Source organism: Aptenodytes patagonicus, chromosome 1 (assembly GCF_965638725.1).
Source record: "Aptenodytes patagonicus chromosome 1, bAptPat1.pri.cur, whole genome shotgun sequence".
NCBI classification, from domain to species: domain Eukaryota; kingdom Metazoa; phylum Chordata; class Aves; order Sphenisciformes; family Spheniscidae; genus Aptenodytes; species Aptenodytes patagonicus.
Genome location: NC_134949.1, coordinates 69,272,753 through 69,286,278, shown reverse-complemented (window position 1 = coordinate 69,286,278; position 13,526 = coordinate 69,272,753). Strand labels below are relative to the sequence as shown.

The 13,526-nt window shown below is 38.7% G+C and overlaps 1 protein-coding gene across 10 annotated transcripts in view; it reads right to left on the bottom strand.

Annotated features, from left to right (window-relative positions):
- ERC1 (ELKS/RAB6-interacting/CAST family member 1) overlaps positions 1 to 13,526 on the bottom strand; it is a 309,608-nt gene that overhangs the window by 236,816 nt on the left and 59,266 nt on the right. For all 10 annotated transcript variants that reach the window (XM_076341250.1, XM_076341288.1, XM_076341261.1 and 7 more), the window contains exon 3: positions 7,019 to 7,435. In XM_076341250.1, coding sequence (XP_076197365.1) covers positions 7,019 to 7,435 — 417 coding nt within the window. The remainder of the gene's footprint in view (positions 1 to 7,018; positions 7,436 to 13,526) is intronic.

The following is a 13,526-nucleotide window of genomic DNA, read 5'->3' as shown; positions in this document are numbered from 1 at the left end:
TTTAAAAATCCCACCTAAAGGGGATGGAGGTGCTAAAATGAAATAGTTAGAAATTTTGCCTTGTGTGAATAAAGAAAAAAAAAAAATCTCTTTGAAGACTAAGTAGCTCATTCATATAGAAAAAAAATTGTTTGGAATGAGTTAAAAAAAATTAAATCTCTAATTTTAGCCCCCAACGCTAGAAAAAGCATATGAATAAACCCACTGAAATTTTATGGATTATTTCACTTTGATGAGATCGTAACTATAGTACAGAGAAAACACCCTGACAGATGACTGCAGTTCTGCTTTTTTCCATTCACTTAATTCCCACATATTATTAAATTATTTTATAAAAATCAGAAATTTGCTATACAAGAATCAGAAGGTGTTTATGATTTCTTTGTAGTCTGGAAAGACATGAAACAAATATGTTATTTTTCACCCTGATCTTTCAACTTTCTAAGGACTACCAAGCTACCAACCTCCAAACTGAGGAAAGATAAAAATAATTTTATATGTGTTTGAACATTTTTACCTGCCATTCTTTTATAAAGTGACTTATAAGACATTCCAAACTACAATGGTATTTAAAAAAGCAAAATGTATAAAGAATAAATTATGCATGCTCTCAAGTTGCAATAGCCCATTTTCTCAAATTTTGATCTACAAATGCTCTATATGTTTTAAAACTACTTCTAGACCAATCAAGTGATTCTAATAAAGATGTAACTATTTAAATTATCTTGATTTAAATCACTTCTCCCTGCTATCCTCTTCTAAAAGGTCAAAAGAATGCAGCAGCAACAGAACAAGCAGAAACTTAATTTTTTTTAATTCATCAGAAAGATGTCCCCTAGTACGGTGGTAGTAAGAGTTCCAGTTACTGAATTTATCTACTCCAGCAAACCAAAAATTCTCTCTAAAAGTGAGTCTTATTTATGTTGCAAAACCTTGGAACAGGACAAAAGTGTTCTTTGAGATAACTCTAATTGCTCCAATTAAAATTTCTAAATCATTCTCTGAGCCTGGAGCAGAAAAGGGTAAGAATTTTAACACACACACGGAAAAAGAATTTCTTTGCAAAACTTGTCACAGTTAATTAAAATCTGGTCAGATAAGGCAAACAACCTTTCTCTTCACTGGGACCTGTTCAGCAGTGCTCCGACGGTATGTTTAGACAGCACATCCATCCTTTCGCACTGAGCTCCTTGCTGCTGCTGTTTGGCCATCACAGTTATCAAGGTAAAGGTAAGTCAGGTATACGTATGTTATAGCCTAGTGCGCCTGCTCGCTGCTCTGACATCTACCCTAAGTGAAGACATAATAAAGAGTGCCCACAGAAATTTAGTGTTACTTCCGAGAATAAAGTGAGCACTGTTCGATTCAAAATAGCTACAAACAGGGATCAGTTGTTGTAGTAAGGCCATACTAGATAACTGTAATACAGTTCACAAACAAGACTTTGTGGGGTTGCCATTTCAACAAACACTGAAGATGAAAAGAAATAATAGCTTTTTCTGCCATAGCCTCTTTCCTTAAGTTCATTGTAAATGAGTGCCCTTATGAATGACCCATTTCAGTGACTGCTTTACATACAAAACCACCCTTTATTTGTTAAGCACTACATCCCCAACTCCTTATTTCAGTCTTGCACTCATTTGTATTAAAAATCCATCTTGTTTGAATGGGTCCAATTATTAAAAAAAAAAAAAAATCAAAACTGTAATTTACTACCAAACAGAGTTTTTGTGGCATAAAGTGCAAAGCTACTGTTGGTTCTTTCCTGTTCCACACAACTGTAACATGCAAACCTTGAACCTAGAACTGATTCCTGAAAAAACCTTCTAGATAAAGAACCTTCTTCCTGTTTCCGAATAAAAGGCTGTAGTTGGCCATCTGTCCCAGACCTGGATTCACAGTTCAGGGAGCAACTGCCTAATTTTTGTCTATGAAATCAAATGGCTGTTTCATTCTTTATGATGAACTATGCTGCCATTCTATTACACTGATATTTCAATGAACACCTCACCCCACCTTCAATACCTGCTTAGCCTCAAAGTTTGAGCCAACCACTCCCTTTTCCCAGGAGAATGCTATAGCCACAAGATCACAGTTTAACTTAAAGGGAGACTTGTTTTTGACCTCTTGCTGAAGGTACTGACAACAGCCACATACAGCCCGTCACAAGTCACTTGCAGGACTTACATATCCTTCATTATAAATTTGTGGTAAAACTGTTATGAAGGAAGAAGAACTAGCACGGTGCCTGACTTCTGCTGCATCTTTTCAGGAAAAGCCAATGGTTAGGGCCATGTATATTATCAGGACTCTGAATATATGTTATACAAGGCATGATGGGATTGATGGCTTCATAGGTGTATCGGGTAGATACCAATAAGCACACTGGCCAATGAAAGGAAGAGAATACATTTGGGAACTTCCCCTCATACATCCTCCTTAGTTCTTACGATTTGAGACATCAAAGGATATCTCTACCTGAGCAGGAGAAATGCAGTGATATGGCAGTATATCCTGGAGACTCCAATTAGTATATGCCATAGCACTGCTGTGAACAAAGATGTATTTGGCTTGCAGAGTATGTATGTCCAGTAGCAACCCAGAGACAAACAGGACATCAGATTAACTATTGTTGTGAAGTCCGTGCTGATCTCCCTTGCAAGGCAGTAAGAAAATGGGACAACATTGCCAAAGTTGTTTGGCAAATATCTGACAATAACACAAAATAAGCAGCTTCTTTTTGTTCCCCCTGGGTAGAACCAATACAGATAGTTTTGTTTTCATCCTTTCTTCTAGGCAGATGAGAAATTTGGCCTAAACTTTTTTCTCCAAAAACTCTCAAGAAGATACCTCTTTGTTGACTGTGACACTAGAAGTGTATGGTTTCAGTTCTTTCTTCAGATAGATATTCCTAAAGACAGAGAGTAATGAACAATTCAAAAGAGAAAGGTTTAATCAAATTGGTGTAATGATGTTGGACCGTCCTTAGGAATCATAGTTTGCCCAAGGTACTCTAAGTGTCTAGAACACCATACGTGGATACAATCACATCATATTCTGCCATAAGTTGCACTGATATTTGGTGTATTTACTACTCTGTGTAGCTGAGAAAAACATATTTCTACTCAGTGCATCTAGCATTTTGGGTGGGGGAGCAGGGAGGTTGTCAAAAAGAGCACAGCAAGCTTCAATATCTTTAGAGCTATGTACTGTCACTGCCATCACTGATAATTCTGCAACAGGTGAGTCTGGAACAATGAGGTGGCAGTTATTGTAACTTGGGAGCTATTCTGGAAGCTGCATTCCAGCTGCTGGATTTCATCAAGTATTTCTTGCTGGTATGAAAATAATTTTGTTTCTGAAAGTTAAGTCTAGAATACCAACAATAATATAAATAATTTTCACTTAGACTTAAGAATGGGTATTCAAAATAGCAGCCCTCTTTTTATAAGCTATGAAGCTTAAGCTTGTTTTCTAGGGCAGAGGAATGTGATGCAGCCACACTGTCATCTGCTGAAGTCAGGGCATCCAGATCCATGTCTGTGTTCAGATGTTCAATGAGACATTTAATTTTTCATTATTTTGTATTAATGAGAGACTGTCCTCTGTGTCAGTGAGTTGCCAAATACATCCTATGCTGGACACAGGATCTTTCCTATGGACTTGTATGGAAAGATTGCCTGAGTTCCCCGAATTCAGGACATTTGGGAAAAGCCCAAGAGAGTCAAATTGCTTATGGAGATACCTCTCACTATCTGCAGGAGAATCCATTTCATAACCTGGATATAGGAGACTGACACAGTGCTCTGGGAGATGATCAAAGATATGCAATATCTTCTATATGAGGAACAATTAAGTAGCATTGGACTTTTCAGCCCGGAAAAAGAGAGAACTTGGAAGGGATGTGACAAATCTAAAATTGGGAGTGGCACAGAGTCTCGGTAATGATCACCCGTTCACTGTGTCTTCCAGTGCAAGAGCAAGAGGCTGTCAATGAAGCTACTGGGAGACAGGTTCAGACCTGACCATTTCTCAAAGGAAATGAGGCAGGTACTTCCTGCGACTGAGAATAGGCCTGTAGAACCACTTACCAAATGATGCTACAGCTGCAAAAGTTTACACGGGCTGAAGACGACACTGACCATGTATTCAGATGGCAGATCCATGGAGGATACTAAACTGACAAGTCCCAAAAAGTTCAAGAAAACCCTCATCTGTAAATAGTTGGGAAGATGGGACAGCATTACAGAGAAGTATCATGTTTGCCTTGTTCTTACCCTTTCCTGGGTGTCTGCATATGGCCATTATGCAAGACAGAATGCTGGACTAAAGGTATCGTTGGCCTGAAGCAGTACAGCTATTCCTTGGTTATGATCTTATCAGAACCACAAGTCTAGGCTCTCTAAGAATTTCCTTTCCTTAGGAAATTAGTGCAATCTGTAGTACAATCACAGTAATAGCAATAGCTGAATAAATCGATGAATTCACATTTTCAAGGTCAGACTGCTGGCCACTGCACCAGCATTGTCTAAGAAACCATCTGATGACCTTGAGTCTCAACATCACGCTTCAAATTACATGTAGGTTTCAAAGTTGAAAAATGGAGGGATACCAGATACTAGCAGATTCTGACATCTCAGAACTCGCTTTAGCTAAGATGGTCAAAACTGCTATTAAAGTTTTTCTCAGCTTTCCTAATGTGTTAGAACATGAAGTGTAAATGCTGAGCTCCCAAGTACATGCAAATCCCTTTGAGATACTAATGCTTCCTTTAACAGCAGTATTTAAAGAAGAGTTTAGCGTGCCTTTCCAGATACTGGGAATGCTAGATATAGAACCATCGAGAAAGTAGATTGATTTCTTCAAGGCAGCTCAAAAATTCTATAGTTAGTATCTGGGGTAGCAAAGGGCTAAAATAACCTAAAACTATGGATATACAGATAAACACACAATAGATTAGCTGAAGAGGGTGACGCAGACACACCTAAGAGGTTCTGCACAGAGACAGCTTCCAAGTGTGGAACAGTGACAGCAACTCTGAACCAGATCCTGCAGAGCAGAGCAACTTGGTGCTCAGGAAGTCAGATGCAGTCAGCTACAGTTCAGCAACATACCCTGATTTTCTCCAGCCTCCTGGAGCCCCAAGCATGAGACCTGAGCTTCATGCAGACAAGCCTGAGTTCAGTTAGCTCAGTCTAGCCCAGAGCTCAAGGACAACACACAGGTACTAACAAAACCCTTCCTGATGTGACCCAGCTCCATAAGGAGATAATTTGCCATCTCTGCACACGGCACCATGTTTCCAAGGCTACCAGGGTGCTCAGCTTCAATGCTGGATCCCACACCACATAAATGGCTTGAGCTACAAATTACAGTATACCCAGCTTAACCTTCTCAATGCATTAGAGCTGGGTGAGCAGCAAAAAGTAATTAATTTTAAAATGTTAGATAAACAGCATTTGCACTTTCAAAGTCAGTAACTCAATCTCTACCTTCTCCAGGAAATCTTTTACCATAAAGGCTAGGATGTAAATGGTTGATGATTTCCAGATATGTGTGAATGAAGCAAGAATTCTTATCTCTCAACATCTACTCATCAGTAGCAGAAACAAAAGTAACCGCATGTCTAAAAAATTACACAGCTCCTGCCAGCTTTTCATTTATGTTGCTGTACTTAAAGCAGAAACAAATGGAAGCCATTTGGGGCTCTTCCTGAAATAGACACAAGAATTGGAACAGAATTATCATTGGTTGCTAAATAAAGGAAAAACTGTAGTGTAGAAACTCTGGAATCATATTATCTTCACTCCAGACACTCAAGAGATTACTGCTCTAAAAAAACAAATCTGGCCTAAATCTGGCTCAGAAATGCAATGGGCTCTCGCTTTCTTATATAAATGCTTGCAAGAGCACAAGCACCATGGGTCAGGCCATGGAAAACATATGAATAAGAGGTATTAAGAAGTATTTATTTGCTGCAAACACTCATCTCAAAAACCTCTGTGCCAGACCTTGCTTCCCTGGCATCTTAGAGAGGGGGCTTAAAACTTGTGTATGCGTCAGGCTTTCAAAAAAATGCTGAACCACAAAGTAGACATGCAATGCCCAAAACAGGTCATTAGATTCACACACACGACACATACATGTATAGCTATCAATTCATGCTTCAATCTACAGATGTATGTAAAATAATCTTTAAGAAAATCTTATCATTAGTGAATACATGCATATACATACGTACCTGTGTAGGTACACAACACACGCTGAATTACTAGACTTTTAGAAGTTAATATTAGAATACTTTAGGAGGCTGGTTCACAAGAGGAACATGCATTTAACAATGTCAAGAAATTTAATTACACTGGCTACACAACAACTCATTTTCCTTTATTTTTCTAAGATACTTATATGTAGCCTATATTTTATTATAATTAGTTTAGGATGATTAACAGTGAAGAATGCCTGCCATTGCACTCCTCTAAGGTGCAATACAGATATAACAATGGTTTTTCTTTTCTGTTTTCAGAGGGATGGGTGGAAGGGGTTACTATGTGTGCGGCAGTGTCCCTTTAAGTAATCTTTTTTTTGGCTGTGCATCCAGGGCAGCTAATAGTTTTATCAAATACCCTTCACAGCAAGATGACTGTTTCCATGGAAACCGTAGAGCAATCATCCATTACTCCTGCAAAGATTTCTCTCAGCTCTCTCCTAAATACAGGTAGCTACTTTCTCTCAAACTAAAATAGAACGGAAGAATGAATTTGAGAGTCTGTGTGACAATTCACCTCCAGAGCTTCATATGGAGACTACGGGGAAAGTGGGGCCTAAAGCACAAAACCCCAGAAAGCACACGCAAGGAAGCCATAAGAAGTTTTAAACAGGGACAAATTCTGTCAAGTCTGCAATACAAAAAACAGCTTATAGAGAGGATAGAAGATTCTTTCCTTAGAGCTGTGAAATGGAGAGGAGACAGAGAAGAGCTTAAGACTGGAGATGAACCCAGAACTTGGTCACTTACCTCTCTCAGCATGTTGTTTTCTTTTTCCTTCTGTTCGAGAAGGCTCTCCAAGTGGTGCACGTGCATCTCTGCCTCAGCCAACCGTCTTGTTCGCTCATGATCCTCCTCAGTGGCTTTTGCTGACAGACCTTTACTCTGCAGCATCTCCAGCAGCTTTTTGATGGACTCATCACGTGCATTTAAGGTCTGTTTCTGCGTCTCAATACGCAGTTCCATCTCTTCTAAGGTTTTACGTAGCAGGAAGAGTTCCTTGGCCTGGCGTTCGTGCTCTGCATGAAGTCGTTGGAAGTTTTCCTCTGTCAGCTCTGCCACAAAGGGCTCACTGGTTCTAGTGCTGCTGTCTTGCTGGAACAGCTGGTTCAGGTCCCGCTGGATCCGAAGCTCATCTTGGAGAGCCTGGATAGTCATCTGCATATGCTAAAAGAATAAATAAATAAAATCAGAGGATTCCCTCCACTGGAGAAATAAAGAGAACAGTATGAGCCACGTCAGTCCTCCTGAACTACCAACCAAGAGGAAACCGCAACACTGACAGACCAACATTGTTTTTTGAAAGCAGAATTGAGGTGGAACTGGATTATACTACAGAAATTTCAAGTCTCTCCTTCTATGCCTGGTAGAGGTTGCTTAACACTAGAAACCTCTTACTCAGGTGACTCTCTCACTTCCACGAACTTGAGTGAGTCACTATTTCAAATGGGAAACTGTCAGTAGGCATTTGTCAGTAAGCTCAGAGCTTAAAATATTTTTTTTTCCAAATGCATGCCTACCCTATAGAAGAATTCTGCATAACAAGACCTAGACTAGAATTACTATCTTGACAAAGCAGAGGGACACATGACTATCAGAATTTACATACCGTCTAATAAAATGTAATCAGCCATGAAGGCTCCCAAGGTCTTCAGTACTAACACTACACGTAACACAGATTTCCCAGTTGACTTACAGAAGAAACTTCGGCATGTCAGGAAGAACTACAACTATAGAAAACTGGATATATGCTGACTGGGGAGAAGGGTCACATCATACAATTTTATGCATGAGGATTTTAGTACAGAACAGAAATTACCACCTTACAAAGAGGAATGTGAAGTCAATCAAATGATCTTTGATCATTGATCAAACTAATTTCTGGTTGTGCAAGACAATAAATCCTGTCTCAATGACTGTGAATACAGTGGGTTAATATAGTGGGATAATATAAGAGAAGAACAGTTTGCCTAGAAAAAAGTCTTCGCTTCATATTTAGATAAACATTTGTTGTTTTCTCTGCAAGACAGAAGTATTAAGACAATAATGAAGAAGTAATAACACACTGAACAAAGATCTGATTACCAGGGATGAGATATGCACCAAGTGATACATCTCTACTCCCTTAAGAGTGGCAGACATGCTTACAATTTAGTCTGAATGTGAACAAGTCAAATGGACTGATCCCTGGGATCTACCTTTATATTACAAAAATCAGTGTCTGCAATACAGCTACTTCCAGTATTCACTAGGACTAAAGTACTAGTTAGTTAGTATTAGTTATAATCTATTATCAGGCTTGATGCAGGAGACACAGTTAAGGTCTATAATGTAAAGATGGTGCCAAATTAATATGTTTGACATAAATCCCAGTACTTCATTTCACTCAAATATTTGTGTAAAAAGGAGATGTAAAAAGATTTGGGTTTAAATATTACTCCAAGATTATATTTATCAAAATTTTTATGTAAAATTCCTTGGAGATATTAAAAAGCTGCCTGGAAATGGTTCTGGGCATCCAGCTCTAGGTGGCCCTGCTTGAGCAGGGGGGTTGGACCAGCTGACCTCCAGAGGTCTCTTCCAACCTCAACCATCCTGTGATTCTATGAAAAGACAATAGAAGATAGTATTTGCAGCACAGTTACCTACCTTTAACCTGTTTTACAAATGTTAACTGTTAGTTTGGTTGTATAGAATGCATAAAGGCAGTCCAATCCCATTTTCTTTAAAAAGGCCAGTAATTTAGACTGAGTACTTTCACTCCTTTTGTGTTCTGGCCTAAGAAGAGCTTTTCAAAACTAAAGGTGCTGTTTCACAATCAGCTCACCTAAGTCCACGCTGCCACTAAAAGGAACAGTCCAGCTCTCTGTCCTTCCTCAGGTGGCTGGCACTGACAACTAGATCTAAACTTCACCTGGCTGAAAATCAGCCCCATCAAAACCAAACAAAACATCTTTCCAGCCAGATCTCTGATCCAGTTGACGACGTGACTACACCAATGCTGATCCTGGTGCAAAGTAGGGGTGGGAACGTGCAGTCAAGGAGCTGGTGGAGAAGGAAATGAAACCATCCTTTATGATACCAGCATAAACTGAAATCAGCTTAACTGTGTAGCCTCATGATTGATTTAAGATGCTGTAATTGTCTTTTCTTCTATTTCAGCAACGCAATACTTGGCAGTTACTAATTCTGTTAATCTAAGACTACACTTTAGGTTATAGAATCTGTGTGATAACATAGCACAGGTATGTTAGGTGAGGGGATAATTAATTACTCTGTTCTAAGAGGTACATTGTGTTTATGTATTGGTGGATGATCAGATTTATTTTCAAGTCAGCATTTAGCAGTATAAGAAAAAAGTATCTCAAGGGATTTTGAAAGTGTTTTTAGTATTAACTTTTTTTTTTTTTTAATTAAAGATTTCAATTTTCATTTACGGTCATTTGTCCAAACCACAGTCAAAGTGAAAATGTCAGACAACCTCCAAGCCTTAAAACTGAGCCACTACCACAAACATGCCAGCGTGCAGGTAGGCAATCAAAACTACTACATCTGTTCAATTAATGTATGTTGACCAAGCTGTAAGAGAAAACCTACTGCACTCATGAAAAGGTTTGCCTCATCTGTACCTATACAACACCAATAAAGCCAGTAGGACTACAACAGCAGTAGTGACAGAATATCCTTAAATTTTGTTAAACTTAAACAATAACCTCACTAGATACAACTTTACAATTCCACACATGAGTTAATTCCATTTGTATCTGAGAAGCCCTACTTACCCACAGCCCAGCTGTGTGTTGCTCCTCCAGCTAACAAACAAATTCCCACATGCTTCCACCTGCCTCTCCACATACTGCCACTTCAGCATTTCCTTTCTCCCAGGCGAGAAAAGAGCTTCTTCTGAACAACCACATCATCTACTAAATGAAATTACTTCCTCTATTCAGTGTTGTCTCAGACTCAAACTTGGGTTATTTATAAACATCAATGGACTAAATCACCACAACTAAACTCCCCCATTTTTACCATTTGATCTGCTGCGAAATCTCATTTCAGGTTACATAGGCAAAAACTGTGTCTCAGACCCACAGAAATTATCTCCCCCAAAGCTGGAAAAGCCCCCGTGCAACTTTTGGGTCAAAGAACCGAAATCTATTATACGATTCAGAAACATGATATGAAATAAAATTTAATACCAGTGACAAACAGTATTTATTAGTATCCATCAGTCTGTTAAGTAAGGACATAAATGGTCAGCAACTGCCTTGAATTCAGTTTCCCAGGAAAAGTGAAGAGGTAGGGCGAGGGGAAGGGTTAGCACTGAGTTTATGAATTACAATCACTGTTCTCTGAACTGCTCAGCTGAGAACAAACTTCATTATGTGCAAGATAACTGGAAAATACACCACAGAAAATTATTTTATGCTTTTGACGCCCACTCCTTTCCAACATGCAAGATGTATGCAAAATGGGTTCTTTTCTCTGCTTTCCAAAAAAATTTATCATTTTCACAATAATGGAACGATACCCTTTATTAGTTGGCATCATAAATAAAGTACTTTTTCAGTTAACATAGCTCCTCTTCTATATCATTTCAAAGAAAACTTCCTTTTGCCTCTGAAGGAGCAGGCAAGTCTTACTGGCTTCTCATCCATTTCTTAGACTTCACTTTTTAAATCGGTGACTATCCCAGAAAGGCAAAATATTTTCCAAGTTCATGTGATACTAGCCACTGATGCTTAATCCTATTTCTAGGACCTGACTAGAATCAGGTCAATTTTTCAATCAAACTTGAAAAATACTGTTGAAATTTCTTATCTAGAAATAAACAAGTAAAGATACTTTTAATACCACTGACCTTAGTTATGTCATACTCTGCTGAATAAGTACCAATCATGCTTTTCTTAAATAGCTTAATAAAGGTAACATAATTAAAGTCAAAGCAATTATGTTGAACCTGTACTTTGCTTGAAGCTTATTGCTCTTATTTCAGACCTTGAGGATTCCCTATTTTTTCAAGTAATGAAAATTGGTCTTTAAGCCTCACTACAAATTATAACTACACCTGCAAATCACAAGATATTTTTGTGAGCGCAGTTCTCTAGTAAGTCTCTTGCTGGTTATGCCCAATGTACTTTTTTCTTGACAGAGCTAAGCCCCTTCAGGCCCACCTCAAATGTAAATCCTAAAAGGGCAAGGTGCAAACACAACCTCTTACCAGATGTTCCTCTGCCTGTATTACTTCCATGGGGCAACTTGGAGTTTGTTAACCGGGCTCTACGCAGGGACAGAGTTTGCCTTCACAAAATTTACATCTGTAAGTAGCAGAACATGATTCAATCTTTGCCTCCACCTAACAGGATTCAAATTCACATTTCCCACACCTTGGCAGATTGGTTAGAGTTTCCAACCTACAGTATGAATAGAACCAATGATACAGAAGTTCCTTATATTTGGTTCACAAAGCAGTCCTGTTGTTGCAGTCTCAGGATAATGCAACGTACCTATTGCTATACTGGTGAGTTTGGGAACCTTGCTGCAGGCAGCTCTTTTCATCTCTCCCTGTTGAAGCTTTTCCATTTTGCATGAAATATTTAAAGATTCAGTAGGCCTGACAGAAAATACTAAAGAGAGCACAGCTTCTTATTCTAATTGGTAGAACGCATAAGAACAGAAAGACCTGGATAGCAATACTTCCAATTAACTTAAATGTTTATCATCTTACCACTCCAAAGGAAGTGGGGGATGTGCATTTTAACATACTCGGACAGAAAAAGGAATTTAATTGAAACTCTACAGCCAAGACCTGTATTCTAACCCTACATCTTAGATCAAAAGGAGGCAGCATTGCTACTAGCATGATCTTGAAAGAAAGGATTAAATTGTGACATGCTTTTTAAAGAAAGGATTTCCACACCCATCTTTGCAAGACAGAGCTTGACCTACCAAGCTATAGTGTTTAAGATTCCAATACGCATTTGTCCGTTTGTTTTTTGGTTGCCTGATCTAGGCTATTCCCACTGCAGATACTGTCTTTGTAACTACCGTAATCAGGTACATAACTCATCCCATACTTTATTCAAGAAGTCTAAACACCTAAATTTGAACTATGGGTTCTACAACAGAGGCGAGGCACCCAGGCACAGAACACTTCTGTAGTTAAGTTCTCCTTAATCTCCTGGATTTAAATTCTAAGTAGGTTTTAAGTAGGTTAACCAGGGAAATTACTTTAATTTTTGGAATACCAAGAAAAAATTCAGTACGTTCGAGAGATGCCTGTCCACAACCAGCAAAAAGGAAGAGAAGAACCTACCCTTTCCCAGCAACAAGGGAAAACATAACATGCAATTATATGACACTGTGTCACAGAAATGTGTCACAATGAGGCGGGAAGCATCGTTACATTCTGCAAAACTCAACAACTTAAAAAAAAATTCTCCTCTTACACTGGGAGAACACTGAAGACTCTCATATTGATGAGCAAGAGAATATGGGGTGATGGAAAGCACGGGGAGAAAAAGAGAGGTCCTACTAGAATACTCAGTGGTGTGTTAGAAAAGCTTCAGCCTGGAAGATAAAGGTTCAATCTCTTACACATCATCTTCATACATCCCAAATGAGGCTCCTTGGGTGGATCTCTAACAAGATATTCTTACAGAAGGGACTGAGAGAGATTCTGCTTTGTACAAATACCTGAATATTGGCTGACTTCGGAATTTAAACCTATATCTCCCACATTCCAATGTCATAAAGGGAAGATGAATCTTGGCTCAAGCTCTTTGTCTGAATTAGCCAAGAGACCCCTTATCATCTCCCACATTCTAGTGAGCATCCCTGACCAAGTCTATTTCTTGCTCAGGGGTTGATCTCATCCCACTCTTTAATTTTTAATCAGAAATTCCACTCCACAGGGAAGAAATTTTTTCCTAACAAAAGTTTTGCTGAAATCAGCAGATTCAATAAACATTTCTTACAAAAATATTATTGACAAACTTAGCTACTGAAAATTTCCTGATTACTTCTACTGTTAACCCACAACACCAGTGCATCCTGTACTGAATGACAGCTTTATGATCTACATGTATTTGGCAGTTTTCTGCAAATCTGCTCAGTGATCAAGCTGTTCTTCATGTAGAAAACAGTAAGCGCTTGGAAAGACATAGGACAGGTTTGCATTTTTTATAACATATCACATATTTCTGTATTTATTTTTCAGGATTCAACCCAGGGATAAAGAAAAAATAAAAAAAAGAGA